Raw genomic sequence first — 17569 nt, 5'->3', positions numbered from 1 at the left:
TGTTTTTCCCAAAGAATGTTCCCGTCAGCCCCCTGTTGTCTCCCAGTCAGGCACACAATGTCAGATGAAGAACATCAGTTCACCGCATTCGGTACAACAACCAAATCATGCTGCTCTTAGATAGTTGACATGTTGGAGATGTATTTATTCACACTTCCTTTCAACCTTTGAAAAAAGTGAGCAAAGAACTTTCCACTTCAGATGTATCAACAGAAACAAGTTAAAGTTTCTTTGCATAGTCAATCACAGTTACCAACACCCCCTCCCCCACCCATAAAAAAAAAAATACAATAAAATCACAACAATGAGTTTGAGTCAATTACCTGCATACACTATTTGCAGCCTAGTCACCCAGCACCACAATTACATTTCAGGCAACCCAACATACCCCCTATGCCCCATTTAAAACAAATGTCAGACAACTCATTATGAGGTTAGTTGTCATTCCTGCCACTGGGGGAAACAATCAGTATAGCCAGACAGCACTGCTGGAATAAAGCGTTAGTTTATCTCAGGTTTATTTGTGACTTCTCCAGTCTCTGACTCACTTGCCCTACATTGCATATGGGGATTTGATTGGCCCCTTGCCTGCATTAGGTTTGTTGACTGTTATAGATAGCAGGATTAGTGTCATTAGTCAAGTGGGGGAAGGATGGCTTAAAGCCCAAAAGATTATAATACAATAAAATATAACTAAATGGTGTTGTGGAGTGGGTTGTTCCTGGTGAGGATAAAGCTGGAGAAGGTGTTGTGGAGGGGTGCCTTCCTGGTGAGGATAAAGCTGGAGAAGGTGTTTTTGAAGCGGAGAGAACAGTGGACTGAAATCAAAGGGAAATTATGGATACAGCGAAGTGAAGGCAGCTTCATGGCGAGGAGAGATAGAGAGCGTAAACTGATAGAAGTTACTCTTTTAATGGAATAGCAGATACACATTGCCACAACAGCAGATGTTTGGAAGTGTGCTATTAAATAGAGAGAGGAGGGAGCAGCCAATGTGCCAACAACAAGGAAACAGATTGTAGCGTGTGTAAGAAATGCAACTTTCTGTCGTTGTTAGGCCTCTCTTGCCATACACCTGTGTTCCTTTGGTGATATTGTGGAGGTGTGACATCCTTTTGGTTTTTCAGCATGTGTCAGCCTATTTATATTGAGTTTACAGCCCCAGTTGATGGACTGCCACTTCAATTCAAATCACAATGGGGTTCAAGTCTGGAGACTGAGATGGCTATTGCAATTAACCATTTCTTTGAGGATTTTTATGTGTGGCTATTGTCTTGCTGAAAGATCAAATAGTGGCAAGGTTTCAGCCTCCTAGTAGAGGCAGCCATGTTTTTGGCTAAAATGTCCTGGTACTGGGTAAAGTTCATGATGCCGTTGTCATTAACAAGTGTTACAGGACCAGTGGATGCCAAATATCCCCATGTCATCAAAGATCCCCCACCATATTTTACAGGTATGGGGTTCTTCCCTTCATATGCATCTTTCTTTAGACACCAAACCCCCTACTTGTGTACGTGGCCAAAGAGATATATTTTCTTGTCATCCAACAAATGTAAACGCCTAGAGATTGCTAAATGGTATTGGCACCTGAATTGGAACCTGTGCTACGGTCAGATGACATGAAAATAGAGCCCTTTGGCCATGCACACCATATCACTGCCCTTTTTTGTTGTTGAATAGCTCAGTATTTGTATTATTTATTTTTTGCTCATCTTCATCAAGGGTGTCAAATATTTTGTACCCGACTGAAAGTGGGTATGACATCCTTTTTTTTAGGGTGGGCAGCTTCTGTATTGCATTCCAAGCCCCAGTTGCAAGGCTAAGGCAGGCTACCTTCATACAGATACTGGGTTATTGGGTATTGGGTTATGTCTTATGAGTAGCCCTCCTTGCCCTTGGTGAAGACCACACGTCCACAGGGTGTATTTAGAATTTCTATCCACTCACCTGAAGGCTTTGATATTTCAGTGGCGTCATAACCTTTATGTGGGGGAGCTGTCAGTTTATTGGTATTCAGCTGTCAAGTCATGTGGGTGGGATACGGTGTGTGTAGAAGAGGTCTGTGTGTTGTGTGTGCATGTGGGAAGGAAGGATGGTATGTGTGTGTGTGTGTGTGTGTGTGTGACAGGGAGAGGGAGTGGGAGTGAAGATGATGAATTAAAGACTGGGAGAAAATAGAGATTGACTTTGATTCAAGGATGATTGAATTCATATTAAAAAAACATTTATTTCAGTTAGAGGTGTTTTTTGGTATTTGGAATTTTATTAGGATCAGCATTAGCTGTTGCAAAGGCAGCTGCTACTCTTCCTGGGGTCCACACAAACCATGAAACATAATACAGAATGGCATAATACAGAACATCATTAGACAAGAACAGCTCAAGGACAGCACTACATGCATTTTTTTTAAAGCACACGTAGCCCTTGGCCCTTGAAAACCCCTTGGTTAACATAGAGATTCTGGGAACATCAGAAGGTGGGGGGAAATGAACTACAGTGCCTTGCGAAAGTATTCGGCCCCCTTGAACTTTGCGACCTTTTGCCACATTTCAGGCTTCAAACATAAAGATATAAAAGTGTATTTTTTTGTGAAGAATCAACAACAAGTGGGACACAATCATGAAGTGGAACGACATTTATTGGATACTTCAAACTTTTTTAACAAATCAAAAACTGAAAAATTGGGCGTGCAAAATTATTCAGCCCCTTTACTTTCACTCCAGAAGTTCAGTGAGGATCTCTGAATGATCCAATGTTGACCTAAATGACTAATGATGATAAATACAATCCACCTGTGTGTAATCAAGTCTCTGTATAAATGCACCTGCACTGTGATAGTCTCAGAGGTCCGTTAAAAGCGCAGAGAGCATCATGAAGAACAAGGAACACACCAGGCAGGTCCGAGATACTGTTGTGAAGAAGTTTAAAGCCGGATTTGGACACAAAAAGATTTCCCAAGCTTTAAACATCCCAAGGAGCACTGTGCAAGCGATAATATTGAAATGGAAGGAGTATCAGACCACTGTAAATCTACCAAGACCTGGCTGTCCCTCTAAACTTTCAGCTCATACAAGGAGAAGACTGATCAGAGATGCAGCCAAGAGGCCCATGATCATTCTGGATGAACTGCAGAGATCTACAGCTGAGGTGGGAGACTCTGTCCATAGAACAACAATCAGTCGTATATTGCACAAATCTGGCCTTTATGGAAGAGTGGCAAGAAGAAAGCCATTTCTTAAAGATATCCATAAAAAGTGTTGTTTAAAGTTTGCCACAAGCCACCTGGGAGACACACCAAACATGTGGAAGAAGGTGCTCTGGTCAGATGAAACCAAAATTGAACTTTTTGGCAACAATGCAAAACGTTATGTTTGGTGTAAAAGCAACACGCTGAACACACCATCCCCACTGCAGCATCATGGTTTGGGCCTGCTTTTCTTCAGCAGGGACAGGGAAGATGGTTAAATTGATGGGAAGATGGATGGAGCCAAATACAGGACCATTCTGGAAGAAAACCTGATGGAGTCTGCAAAAGACCTGAGACTGGGACGGAGATTTGTCTTCCAACAAGACAATGATCCAAAACATAAAGCAAAATCTACAATGGAATGGTTCAAAAATAAACATATCCAGGTGTTAGAATGGCCAAGTCAAAGTCCAGACCTGAATCCAATCGAGAATCTGTGGAAAGAACTGAAAACTGCTGTTCACAAATGCTCTCCATCCAACCTCACTGAGCTCGAGCTGTTTTGCAAGGAGGAATGGGAAAAAATGTCAGTCTCTCTATGTGCAAAACTGATAGAGACATACCCCAAGCGACTTACAGCTGTAATCGCAGCAAAAGGTGGCGCTACAAAGTATTAACTTAAGGGGGCTGAATAATTTTGCACGCAGTTTTTGATTTGTTAAAAAAGTTTGAAATATCCAATAAATGTCGTTCCACTTCATGATTGTGTCCCACTTGTTGTTGATTCTTCACAAAAAAATACAGTTTTATATCTTTATGTTTGAAGCCTGAAATGTGGCAAAAGGTCGCAAAGTTCAAGGGGGCCGAATACTTTCGCAAAGCACTGTACAATAGGCTTTACAGTGAAAGCATACCATGCACTTCCTTGATCCAAGATGGCGTAGCAGTCAGACGTCCTTGTCCTGTCCCTTGTATATGTCGTTTTACATATTTTTCGGCTTATATCCTTTAAAATATTTTGCTAAACCTCATCATCTAAATACTCTCCTGCAACCCGCCTCACCCAATGTGGCGTGGATCTGCTTTTTTTTCCTAAAGTATTTATATTTACTTCGGATCTGGAATCCCTCAAATGAAGCTAGCCAGCTAGGTATCCGTCAGCAAACCATTGCCAGCAGTCATCAGCTAACCTTCACCTTGGAAAGCTCTCGCCAGTTCGAACAACGTGACTAACCAGAGCATAATGGACCTGTTATTTTTATCCCCGGATTCCTACCGCAAACTGAACATTTTCATCTAGATCTTCACAACTATTTAACAGCAATCCCGGATGACTACTCCTGGCTAGAGTTTCCATCCCAGAGTGGCACCAATTTAGCTTGAAACTAGCCCGGCCAGGGCTCCTGTGCTACCATCGAAGCATACTCCTGGGCTACAATATCGGCCTGCTAGCTACCTAGAGCTACTTGGAACCCTACTAATTCCACGACTGGTCTATCGACGTCACCGCACGGAGAGGGCAAAAACAGACTTACCCCCATCGCGACGCCCCCCCCCCCCCCCCCCCCCACCAAAGGCTAACTTTCTAGCCCTTGCTAACCCAGTCTGCTAACTGCTAAACTGCCGGGCCCTGGTCTGCTAACTGCTAGCTTGCCTGCGCAGTCTGCTAACTGTTAACCCTTGCTAACTGCTTGCTAGCTAACACGGCCTGCTAACTGCTAACTTTCCCTGGTATACTAACTGCTAGCCCATGCTAACTGCTTGCTTGCTAACCCGGCCTGCTAACTGCTAGCTTGCCCTGGTCTACTAGCTGCAAGCTTGTTTAGCTCCGGCCTACTAAATGTTAGCTTGTTAGCCTGCTAACTGTCTAAATCGCCATGTCCCCAGCCAGACCAACCACTTACTGGACCCATATGTTCAATTGGCTACGCATGCCTCTCTCTAATATCAATATGCCTTCTCCATTACTGTCCTGCTTAGTGATTACTGTCTTATTTCACTGTAGAGCCTCTAGCCCTGCTCAATATGCCTTAACCAACCATGTTGTTTCACCTCCTACATATGCGATGACATCACCTGGTTTAAACAACTCTAGAGACTATCTCTCTCTTCATTACTCAATGCATAGGTTACCTCCAATGTACTCACATCCTACCGTACCTTTGTCTGTACACTATGCCTTGAATCTATGCTATCGTGCCCAGAAACCTGCTCCTTTTACTCTCTGTTCTGAACGTGATAGACGGCCAGTTCGTATAGCCTTTAGCCATACCCTTATCCTAACTTCTCCTCTGTTCCTCTGGTGATGTGGAGGTTAATCCAGGTCCTGCAGTGCCTAGCTCCACTCCCACCCCCCAGGTGCTCTCATTTGTTGACTTCTGTAAACGTAAAAGCCTTGGTTTCATGCATGTTAACATTAGAAGCCTACTCCCTAAGTTTGTTTTACTCACTGCTTTAGCACACTCTGCCAACCCAGATGTCTTAGCCGTGTCTGAATCCTGGTTTAGGAAAATCACCAAAATCCCTGAAATCTCCATTGCTAACTATAACGTTTTCCGCTAAGATAGAACTGCCAAAGGGGGCGGTGTTGCAATCTACTGCAAAGATAGCCTGCAGAGTTCTGTATTACTTTCTAAGTCTGTACCTAAACAATTTGAAATCAAATCAAATTTTATTTGTCACATACACATGGTTAGCAGATGTTAATGCGAGTGTAGCGAAATGCTTGTGCTTCTAGTTCAACAATGCAGTAATAACCAACGAGTAATCTAAATAACAATTCCAAAACTACTACCTTATACACACAAGTGTAAGGGGATAAAGAATATGTACATAAAGATATATGAATGAGTGATGGTACAGAGCGGCATAGGCAAGATGCAGTAGATGGTATCGAGTACAGTATATACATATGAGATGAGTATGTAAACAAAGTGGCATAGTTTAAGTGGCTAGTGATACATGTATTACATAAAGATGCAGTAGATGATATAGAGTACAGTATATACGTATTCATGCGAGATGAATAATGTAGGGTGTGTAAACATTATATTAAGTAGCATTGTTTAAAGTGGCAAGTGATATATTTTACATCAATTCCCATCAATTTCCATTATTAAAGTGGCTGGAGTTGAGTCAGTGTGTTGGCAGCAGCCACTCAATGTTAGTGGTGGCTGTTTAACAGTCTGATGGCCTTGAGATAAAAGCTGTTTTTCAGTCTCTCGGTCCCAGCTTTGATGCACCTGTACTGACCTCGCCTTCTGGATGATAGCGGGGTGAACAGGCAGTGGCTCGGGTGGTTGTTGATCTTTATGGCCTACCTGTGACATCGGGTGATGTAGGTGTCCTGGAGGGCAGGTAGTTTGCCCCCGGTGATGCGTTGTGCAGACCTCACTACCCTCTGGAGAGCCTTACGGTTGTGGGCGGAGCAGTTGCCGTACCGGTCGGTGATACAGCCCGCCAGGATGCTCTCGATTGTGCATCTGTAGACGTTTGTGAGTGCTTTTGGTGCCTAAGGTTGAAGAGGCGCTGCTGCGCCTTCTTCACGATGCTGTCGGTGTGGGTGGACCAATTCAGTTTGTCTGTGATGTGTACGCCGAGGAACTTAAAACTTACTACCCTCTCCACTACTGTCCCATCGATGTGGATAGGGGGGTGTTCCCTCTGCTGTTTCCTGAAGTCCACAATCATCTCCTTAGTTTTGTTGACGTTGAGTGTGAGGTTATTTTCCTGACACCACACTCCGAGGGCCCTCTCCTCCTCCCTGTAGGCCGTCTCGTCGTTGTTGGTAATCAAGCCTACCACTGTTGTGTCGTCCGCAAACTTGATGATTGAGTTGGAGGCGTGTGTGGCCACGCAGTCGTGAGTGAACAGGGAGTACAGGATAGGGCTCAGAACGCACCCTTGTGGGGCCCCAGTGTTGAGGATCAGTGGGGTGGAGATGTTGTTACCTACCCTCACCACCTGGGGGCGGCCTGTCAGGAAGTCCAGTACCCAGTTGCACAGGGCGGGGTCGAGACCCAGGGTCGAGACCCAGGGTCTCGAGGTTGATGACGAGTTTGGAGGGTACTATGGTGTTAAATGCTGAGCTGTAGTCGATGAACAGCATTCTCACATAGGTATTCCTCTTGTACATATGGGTTTGTGCAGTGTGCAGTGTGGTTGAGATTGCATCGTCTGTGGACCTATTTGGGCGGTAAGCAAATTGGAGTGGGGTCTAGGGTGTCAGGTAGGGTGGAGGTGATATGGTCCTTGACTAGTCTCTCAAAGCACTTCATGATGATGAGCTTCTACTTCTAAAAATTCAGCTTTCCAGAAACAAGTTTCTCACTGTTGCCGCTTACTATAGACCTCCCTCTGCCCCCAGCTGTTCCCTCGATACTATATGTGAACTGATTGCCCCCCATATCTTCTGAGCTCGTGCTACTAGGTGACCTAAACTGGGACATGCTTAACACCCCAGCCATCCTACAAACTAAGCTTGATGCCCTAAATCTCACACAAATTATCAATGAACCTACCAGGTACAACCCCAACTCAGTAAACACGGACACCCTCGAATAGATGTCATCCTAACTAATTCGCCCTCCAAATACACCTCTGCTGTTTTCAATCAAGATCTCAGTGATCACTGCCTCATTGCCTGCATCCGTAATGGGTCTGCGACCAAACGACCACCCCTCATCACTGTCAAACGCTCCCTGAAACACTTCTGCGAGCAGGTCTTTCTAATCGACCTGGCCGGGGTATCCTGGAATGACATTGACCTCATCCGGTCAGTAGATGATGCCTGGCTATTCTTTAAAAGTGCCTTCCTAACCATCTTAAATAAGCATGCCCCTCTCAAAAAATGTTGAACCAGGAATCTATATAGTCCTTGGTTCACGCCAGACCTGTCTGCCCTTGACCAGCACAAAAATAATCCTGTGGCGTTCTGCATTAGCATCGAATAGCCCCCATGACATGCTACTTTTCAGGGAAGTTAGGAAAGTTCTGGGACACTGTAAAGTCCTTGGAGAATAAGAGCACCTCCTCCCAGCTGCCCACTGCTCTGAGGCTAGGAAACATTGTCACCATCGATAAATCCACTATAATTGAGAATTTCAATAAGCATTTTTCTACGGCTGGCCATGCTTTCCACATGGCTACCCCTACCCCGGTCAACTGCCCGGCACCCTCCACAGCAACCCGCCAAAGCCCCCACCATTTCTCCTTTACCCAAATCCAGATAGCAGATGTTCTGAAAGAGCTGCAAAATCTGGACCCCTACAAATCAGCCGGGCTAGACAATCTGGACCCTCTCTTTCTAAAATTATCTGCTGAAATTGTTGCAACCCCTATTACTAGCCTGTTCAACCTCTCTTTCGTATCGTCTGAGAATCCCAAAGATTGGGAAGCTGCCGCGTTCATCCCCCTTTTCAAAGGGGGTGACACTCTAGACCCAAACTGCTACAGACCTATATCTATCCTACCCTGTCTTTCTAAGGTCTTCGAAAGCCAAGTTAACAAACAGATTACTGACCATTTTGAATCCCACCATACTTTCTCCGCCATGTAATCTGGTTTCAGAGCTGGTCATGGGTGCACCTCAGCCACGCTCAAGGTTTTAAACGACATCATAAACGACATCGATAAGAGACATTACTCTGCAGCCGTATTCTTCGACCTGGCCAAGGCTTTCGACTCTGTCAATCACAACATTCTTATTGGCAGACCTGACAGCCTTGGTTTCTCAAATGATTGCCTCGCCTGGTTTACCAACTACTTCTCTGATAGAGTTCAGTGTGTCAAATCGGAGGGCCTGTTGTCTGGACCTCTGACTGTCTCTATGGGTGTGCCACAAGGTTCAATTCTCGGGCCGACTCTCTTTTCTGTATACATCAATGATGTTGCTCTTGCTGCTGGTGATTCTCTGATCCACCTCTACGCAGATGACACCATTCTGTATACTTCTGGCCCCTCCTTGGACACTGTGTTAACTAACCTCCAGACGAGCTTCAATGCCATACAACTCTCCTTCCGTGGCCTCCAACTGCTCTTAAAAGCAAGTAAAAGTAAATGCCCGCACCTGCTCGCCCGTCCAGCATCACTACTCTGGACGGCTCTGACTTACATGGACAACTACAAATACCAACTACAAATACCTGGGTGTCTGGTTAGACTGTAAACTCTCCTTCCAGACTCACATTAAGCATCTCCAATCCAAATTAAATCTAGAATCGGCTTCCTTTATCGCAACAAAGCATCCTTCACTCATGCTGCCAAACATACCCTCGTAAAACTGACCATCCTACCGATCCTCAAATTCGGTGATGTCATCTATAAAATAGCCTCCAACACTGTACTCAACAAACTGAATGCAGTCTGTCACAGTGCCATCCGTTTTGTCACCAAAGCCCCATACACTACCCACCATTGCGACCTGTATGCTCTCGTTGGTTGGCCCTCGCTTCATACTTGTTGCCATATCCACTGGCTACAGGTTATCTACAAGTCTCTGCTAGGTAAAGCCCCGCTTTATCTCAGCTCACTGGTCACCATAGCAGCACCCACTCGTAGCACGCGCTCTAGCTTGCTACGAGTGGCCCTGCAGCCATAAAAAGTTAAAGTCTTGTTAATCTAACTGCATTGTCCGATTTACAATAGGCTTTACAGTGAAAGCATACCATGCAATTGTTTGAGGACGGCGCCCCACATCAAGATATTTTTCATCCAGCACAGGCTTCATAAAATCACAAATAGCAATTAAATGATCACTTACTTTTTGAAAATCTTCCTCTGTTTGCAATCCCAAGGGTCCCAGCTCCAACATGCATGGTCGTTTTGTTAGATAAAATCCTTCTTTATATCCCAAAAAGTATGTTTAGTTGGCACCATCAATTTCAGTAATCCACTTGTTCAACTTGCAGACAAAGGAATCCAAAAAGCTACCGCTAAACTTTTTAACCTTTCTGGGATATGTGGGATGGTAGCGTCTTTAATATTTTAATATTTCAAACGGAAAGAAGTATGTTCAATAGAAAAGTAAAATGAGTAAGTGCGCGTCCTCTTCGTCGCACACCCACTGACTGATTTCCAACTGTGACTCCCGGTATCAAAACTCAAAATTCTTCCTAGTTTTGGAAGAAACAAGCCTGAAACCTTGAACAAAGACTGTTGATATTTAGTGGAAGCCATAGGAATTGCAATCTGGGAGCTGGAATTGCATAGGACCCATAGCTTTCCAATGAAATAGCATGGGATCTCAAAAAAAATAATTCTAAATGTTCTTTGTATTTGTGTTATAGTCTCATATATTATTTTAACATTTCTACAAACTTCAAAGTGTTTTCTATCCAATGATACCAATTGTATTCATATCCTGGCTTCTGGGCCTGAGTAATAGGCAGTTTACTTTGGGCACGTCAGTCAGGCGGAAATTCTGAAAAAAGGACCATAGCCCGTAAACTTTGAGTCCTATTGGATAGATAGCTCTGAATCTACGATATGGCAGAGGTTGAAAAGCCATAGCACAAATGTTTTTTCAACAACAGGTTATGGTCAATAATATCAAAGGCTGCACTGAAATCTAACAGTACAGCTCCCACAATCTTCTTATTATCAATTTCTTTCAACCAATCATCAGTAATTTGTGTCAGTGCAGTACATGTTGAGTGCCCTTCTTTATAAGCATGCTGAAAGACTGTTGTTAATTTGTTTACAGAGAAATAACATTGTATTTGGTCAAACACAATTTTTTCCCAACAGTTTGCTAAGAGCTTGCAGCAAGCGTATAGGTCTGCTGTTAGAACCAGTAAAGGCCACTTTACCACTCTTGGATAGCGGTTTTACTTTGGCTTCCCTCCAGGCCTGAGGACAAAGACTTTCTTCTAGGCTCAGATTAAAAATATGACAGCTAGGGGTGGCTATAGAGTCAGCTACCATCCTCAGTAGCTTTCCATTGAAGTTGTCAATGGCAGGAGGTTTGTCATTATTGATCAATAACAATACTTTTCCACCTCTCCCTCACTAACTTTCCAAAATTCAAACTTGGAATCCATTTCTTTCATTATTAGTTTTTTATGCATGAATACAATTGCTCACTGTTTGTTGTTGGCATTTCCTGCCTAAGTTTGCCCACTTTGCCAATGAAATAATCATTAAAATAATTGCAAACACGCCACGACTCCTACCGAAGGTGGCTCCACTTCCCGTTCGGGTGACGCTCGGCGGGCGTCGTCACCGGCCTACTAGCTACCACTGATCTTTTCCTCCCCCTCCTTGTCTGTTTATTAGTTACACCTGTTGTTAATTCGGTTTATTAGTTGGGCTTTATTAGCCAGCCGGCCCGCCTGCTGGGTGTGCGGGATTGTTTTTGTGTACTCTTTGTACACGCATGTATGTCACGGTTGTTCGTGTACGTGAGCTGGTTTTTGGGACTGTTTAGTTCCCCTGTGTTTTGGGGCATTTGTTTTGAGTGGCGTCTGTTTTCACCTGGTCGGTGTATGAAGAAGTAGCCTACTCTGAACTCTCTGTCTCCTGTGTCTGACTCCTTCCTCCACTACACCCCGGGAATTACACAACATCAAATGGTTTTGTGATGAATAAGCCATCTGATTTGATGAAAGATGGAGTTTGTCTTTCTGCCCATAATTCCATTTAAAGTTTTTTTCCTTCATTCTTTATATCATTAATCTTGGCTTCATAATAACGTTTTTTCTTCTTTTTGTTGAGTTTAGTCACATAATTTCTCAACGGCAGTAAGTAAGCCGGTCAGATGTTCAGCCAGACTTATTAGCCACTCCTTTTGCCACATCTCTTTCAACCATGCAGTTGTTCAATTCCTCATCAATCCATGGCGCCTTAACAGTTCTAACAGTCAGTTTCTTAACAGGTGCATGTTTATCAATAATTGAAAGAAGCAGTTTCATAAATTCATCAAGTGCAGCGTCTGGATGCTCCTCATTAATCACATCAGACCAACAAATATTTTTAACATCATCCACATAAGAGTCACAGCAAAATGTTTTATATGATCTCTTATACACTATTTTATGCCCAGCTGTTGGAACTTTGACTTTACTGGAAATAGCAACTATATTGTGATCACTGCATCCAATGGGTATGGAGACAGATTTAGAAAAAGTTCTACAGCATTAGTAACAATGTGATCGACACATGTGGATGATCTTGTTCCTGTAGTGTTTGTAAACACCCTGGTAGGTTGATTAATAACCTTTATTTGACTTCTGCTGTTATTTGTTGCTTGCAGCAAATTATCTTGATCAGTTTGATCAGTTTGTTTATCTGTTTTGAAACTGGGCCTCCAGAATATTCTCACTTCTTTCTCTCAGTTTACCCTCCAAACCCCCAACTATCTGAGATCTCTTTTGCACTGGGTCAAAATCACTTATTTTCAATTAAACATCTTGGCCCATATTACAGTGACAGTGAGGGAGAAAACACGGTTTGCATACGTCCCTTCCCTGAACTTGCACTGGCGGTGATCTGACACTTTATTACACTTCTCCCACTCCCTCTCTTGTTTCACCCTGTCCCTGCCTTTTGATCCCCCTCTTCTCCTCCGTCACAGACAGAAGTCAGAGTGTGTATCTCAGTATCTTGGCAAGGGACAAGGCTGACATTTACCTTTGCAAATAGGATCTGCTGGGTATCAGTGCCAGAGCTGCCATCCTTCCAAAATGGTCAACATGATGGATTCTGCCTCTTGCTGAACCTCACCTCTTAGCCTCGTTCTATGGCCGGCTCCACTTTCATACGTCACGGTCATAACCCACTCTGCCTTTTTTTCTTGTTTATCAGTATGATAAAGTCTCCCTCTGAGGGAGAGCGATAGTGAAAGGGGCGGCCATTTTGAAGCCATTAATGTTTATGGTCATTTGAAGCTGCCAGCCAGCAGTTTCCTCATCATCTGTTAGAAATTGGGGATTATTAAAGCAGTGGACTGGAGTTGGTCTATACTGGAGTTGGACTGCACTGGATTTGGACTACACTGGAGTTGGACTATACTGGGTTGGACTATACTTTCTTGATACAGGAGATAATAATAATACTATACATTGTTGCAGTAGTGCAGCGTGGGTCTGTGATAAAACTTCCAGATACTTCCAGATACTAAACCTGGGCGAATGTCATGCCCTGGCCATAGTTATCTTTGTTTTCTTTATTATTTTGGTTAGGTCACGGTGTGACATGGGGGATTTTTATGTTTTTTCCTGGTCTAGGGGTTTTGTATGTTTATGGGGCTGTTTCCTTTCTAGGTAGTTTTGTATGTCTATGGTTGCCTAGATTGGTTCCCAATTAGAGGCAGCTGTCTGTCATTGTCTCTGACTGGGAACCATGTTCTTTGGGTATTCTTGGGTAGGCAGCCATGTTCTTTGGGTATTTTGTGGGTGATTGTCTCCTGTCTTTGTGTCATTGCACCAGATAGGACTGTTTCGGTTTTCACTTTTGTTGTTTTGTATTTTGTATTGTTCTCGTGTATGGTCTTGATTAAACATGTTGAACTCTAACCACGCTGCATTTTCGTCCTCCTCTCCTTCCCAGGAAGAAAACCGTTACAGAATCACCCACCAAAACAGGACCAAGCAGTGTGGTGACAGGCAGCGGCAGGAGGAGCAGCGCAATCAGGACTATTGGACTTGGGAGGAGATACTGGATGGAGATGGACCCTGGACGCAGCCGGGGGAATATCGCCACCCCAAGGCAGAGCTGGAGGCAGCCAAAGCGGAGAGGCGGCGGTTTGAAGAGGCAGCACGGCAGCAGAGAGTCAGCCCCAAAAATGTATTGGGGGGGGCACACAGGGAGTATGCCGAAGCCAGGTAGGAGACCTGCGCTAACTTCCTGTGCTTACCGGAGAGCGAGAGGGATCGGGCAGGCACCGTGTTATGCTGTGGAGCGCACGGTGTCTCCAGTGCGGGTGCATAGCCCGGTGCGGTACATACCAGTTCCTCGTATCGGCCAGGCTAGAGTGGGCATCGAGCCAGGTAAGGTTGGGCAGGCTCAGTGCTCAAGAGCTCCAGTGCACCTGCACGGTCCGGTCTATTCAGTGCCACCTACACGCACCAGCCCTCCGGTGGCAGCCCCCCAGCAACAGGCTTCCTGTGCGTGTCCAGAGCCCAGTACCACCAGTGCCGGCACCATGCACCAGGCCTACAGTGTGCCTCGCCTGTCCAGAGCTGCCAGAGTCTCCCGCCTGTGCAGAGCTGCCAGAGTCTCCCGCCTGTGCAGAGCGCTGCCAGAGTCTCCCGCCTGTCTAGAGCGCTGCCAGAGTCTCCCGCCTGTCCAGAGCGCTGCCAGAGTCTCCCGCCTGTCCAGAGCGCTGCCAGAGTCTCCCGCCTGTCCAGAGCGCTGCCAGAGTCTCCCGCCTGTCCAGAGCGCTGCCAGAGTCTCCCGCCTGTCCAGAGCGCTGCCAGAGTCTCCCGCCTGTCCAGAGCGCTGCCAGAGTCTCCCGCCTGTCCAGAGCGCTGCCAGAGTCTCCCGCCTGTCCAGAGCGCTGCCAGAGTCTCCCGCCTGTCCAGAGCCTCCCGCCTGTCCAGAGTGCTGACAAAGTCTCCCGCCTGTCCAGAGCGCTGCCAGAGTCTCCCGCCTGTCAGCCAGGATCCTCCAGAGCTGCCAGTCAGCCAGGATCCGCCAGAGACGCCATTCAGCCTGAGCTGCCTCTCAGTCCTGAGCTGCCCCTCAGTCCTGAGCTGCCCCTCAGTCCGGAGGAGTTTGTTTAGTGGAGTGGGGCCCTTTAGTAGGGTTGCCAATCCTAGGTCGGCGGCGAGGGTCGCCATTCCTAGGAACAGACTAAAGCGGACAAAGACTAGGGTGGGTTGGGGTCCACGTCCCGCGCCAGAGCCGCCACTGGCCTTAGTTATCTTTGTTTTCTTTATTATTTTGGTTAAGTCAGGGTGTGACATGGGGATTTATGTGTTTATTCTGGTCTAGGGGTTTTGTATGTTTATGCTTCTGTCTTTGTGTCATTGTTGTTTTGTATTTTGTATTGTTCTCGTGTATGGTCTTGATTAAACATGTTGAACTCTAACCACGCTGCATTTTGGTCCTCCTCTCCTTCCCAGGAAGAAAACCGTTACAGCGAACCTGCCTCATGTACTGTAGATTTGGACAGCAAGACAAATAGTACATTATTGATATTACTTTTCCAGAGCGTCAATTCCAGTATATCTAACCTGTAGTGTTATGATACACACCTGGGAGTAATTATCTACTTTTGCCATGACATTAACAACCAACCACAATCAAAACGCTCAGAGAATGCTTTTTCATGCACTCTCAGCTGCAATTGATTTCCCACATATATTCCACTTAGACATACATTCAATGACGGTTTTATTTGGTCTTGGGGAACCTTTGATTCCCTTGAGGTTTAGAACAATCAGTATTTGTTCAATGTCACCCAGAGATTTGCTCTTTAGGACAACATTAGTCATGTACTAATTGGAGTGTGAAATTATATGGAGTCGTCATTGCACAAAATGCCATTGCACAAATAGTGCGGAGGGAGGATCAAAGACCTATAGTTCAAAAGTGTTGCGTTCACCAGAATAAACCTTGATGTAATTTCCCTTCCACCTCCCCCCAGCTCTAGTCGTACCCCCATCCACTCCCCCACATTTCCCCTAATGATCTTAACTTGCCCAGGAACCTATACATTGGGTGCAGTAGTGAAACTAAGTGTCTCATCATTATGTGGTCTCCACCTATCCTCTCTCAGAGAAAATCTACCATATGTCCTGAAGAGTAGGGGCACAATCTCGTTTCCGTAAGTTTTTTATTTAAAAAAAATCGTACATTTCGTCCTCGTGCCATTTCGTTGTCTTTGGCGTAATGTGGTCATTTGAATTACTCAACTGGTTGACTAATGGTAATGGGTGACTGAAGTTGACAGGGCCCATTTTGGGTTGTGGTATAATGCTGTTGCTGTTAGTTCATTCCCTATGTGTTAGGAAATCCCATTGGAGGTCCATGGCAGGATGGTTGTCATGTTAACAACTGCATGTGCATTCATAATGTGCATGTTGGGGTTTTAATATCTTGATGGTGCCACCACGAAGAAAGAAACCAATATATCTATATATACAAATATATACAGTTGTCCCAAGATTATTGTAAATCTGAACTCACCATAAGGTGAAACAGTGCCACTGTTCCACCCAGCACATTTGTTATTTCTTTTGTTTAGTTGAAGTAACAGAGGGGAGGAACATCCAGCATCGCAGTAAAAATAAATCATAGTACATCATCTGCTGTTCTAATGTGCGTTTTTGTCTTTGAAGTAACTTCTTTGTTGTTGTAATATTGCAAACGGGCGTCACAGTTTCACCATTAAGTATTCCAGCTTTAAATACAAAACTATTGTTTAATAGTAATCTACCATACAAAATACTATATAGCAACATCACCCTTTCAATATGGCATATTCCATGTACTCTTATATTTAGTATTGTATTGAGCATGGAAACAAACATGGTAGATAATGTTCCAATATGTCACAGTACAACCTACTTTGTAGTATACTAGACTGTGTGATGCAGGTAATTGTGGGAAGGAAACGGTACGGTACACTTAGAGAGCAAGGTGACGTGGAAGTATAAGAATAGTGATTTCCAACATTTGTTGCTTGCCATTGTTTTTGCTTTTCAAAACACTCAGGCCACAAATATATGTGTCCGAATGTTGGCTGTTGGCGCTTAGCTTTCCAGCAGAATAGATCGTTTTCCTCCGATCTCCTCTCCCAGGCAGACAGTTACCAAAAAACAAATTAGGAAATGGTAGGAATCGTATTGCCGCTAAGTTTGCAGAGCGAGAAAAGAAGTAGACAAAAATACATTATTCAGGATTTTAGTTTTTTTGTCTTCATTTGTCATTTAAATTGACTGTATAAAAAATGTATTATCATTTCCAATTCTGTAGTAATAATAGTAATATGTGGGATATTGCCTTTCTGTGGATGGGTTTCAGCTCTTGTCGTTGGAGTCTCCTTCAGATAAACTAGTTTAAATCAATCCTTGTCTGATAGGAGTCAGTGAATTTATAAATCCCAGAGCGCTTTCGCTTACAGGATCATCTCTTGTCATTTTAATCCGCGGCTGACACCTTTCTGCTGCTCAATACTGATTCTTCATTCTACAAGACTTAAATAGATGCACTATAGTACAGACAGAGAGAGCAGTAAACCATTTTTCTGATTAAGGAGATTGTGTTGTGTTAGCAGAAGCAACATCTGCCCCTTATGTGCATTCCCAGACCGGTAGCCAGGTAGTAGCACTAAAGATACCTGCCATCTGGAGGGGCATTGAGCTGAGAAATGCACCACAGTGGAAGAGGAGGAGGATCAGTTTATGTGGAGGAGTGAAACTGCTGACGTGAGGTAGCCAT

At 44.5% G+C, this 17569-nt stretch overlaps 1 protein-coding gene across 1 annotated transcript; it reads left to right on the top strand.

The window, feature by feature from the left end:
• Positions 1-4755: 4755 nt before the first annotated feature.
• On the top strand, positions 4756-15215 carry LOC149975699 (uncharacterized). Its single transcript, XM_090204638.1, has 2 exons — positions 4756-5545; positions 13733-15215. The coding sequence occupies exons 1-2, from the start codon at positions 5493-5495 to the stop codon at positions 14730-14732; spliced, it is 1053 nt and encodes a 350-aa protein (XP_090060764.1). The 5' UTR covers positions 4756-5492; the 3' UTR covers positions 14733-15215.
• Positions 15216-17569: the final 2354 nt, after the last annotated feature.

Source organism: Oncorhynchus mykiss, chromosome 17 (genome assembly GCF_057628025.1).
Source record: "Oncorhynchus mykiss isolate SJ-2025 chromosome 17, ASM5762802v1, whole genome shotgun sequence".
NCBI classification, from domain to species: domain Eukaryota; kingdom Metazoa; phylum Chordata; class Actinopteri; order Salmoniformes; family Salmonidae; genus Oncorhynchus; species Oncorhynchus mykiss.
Note: the sequence above shows the minus strand (reverse complement) of the source record. Positions and strands in the feature narration are given on the sequence as shown.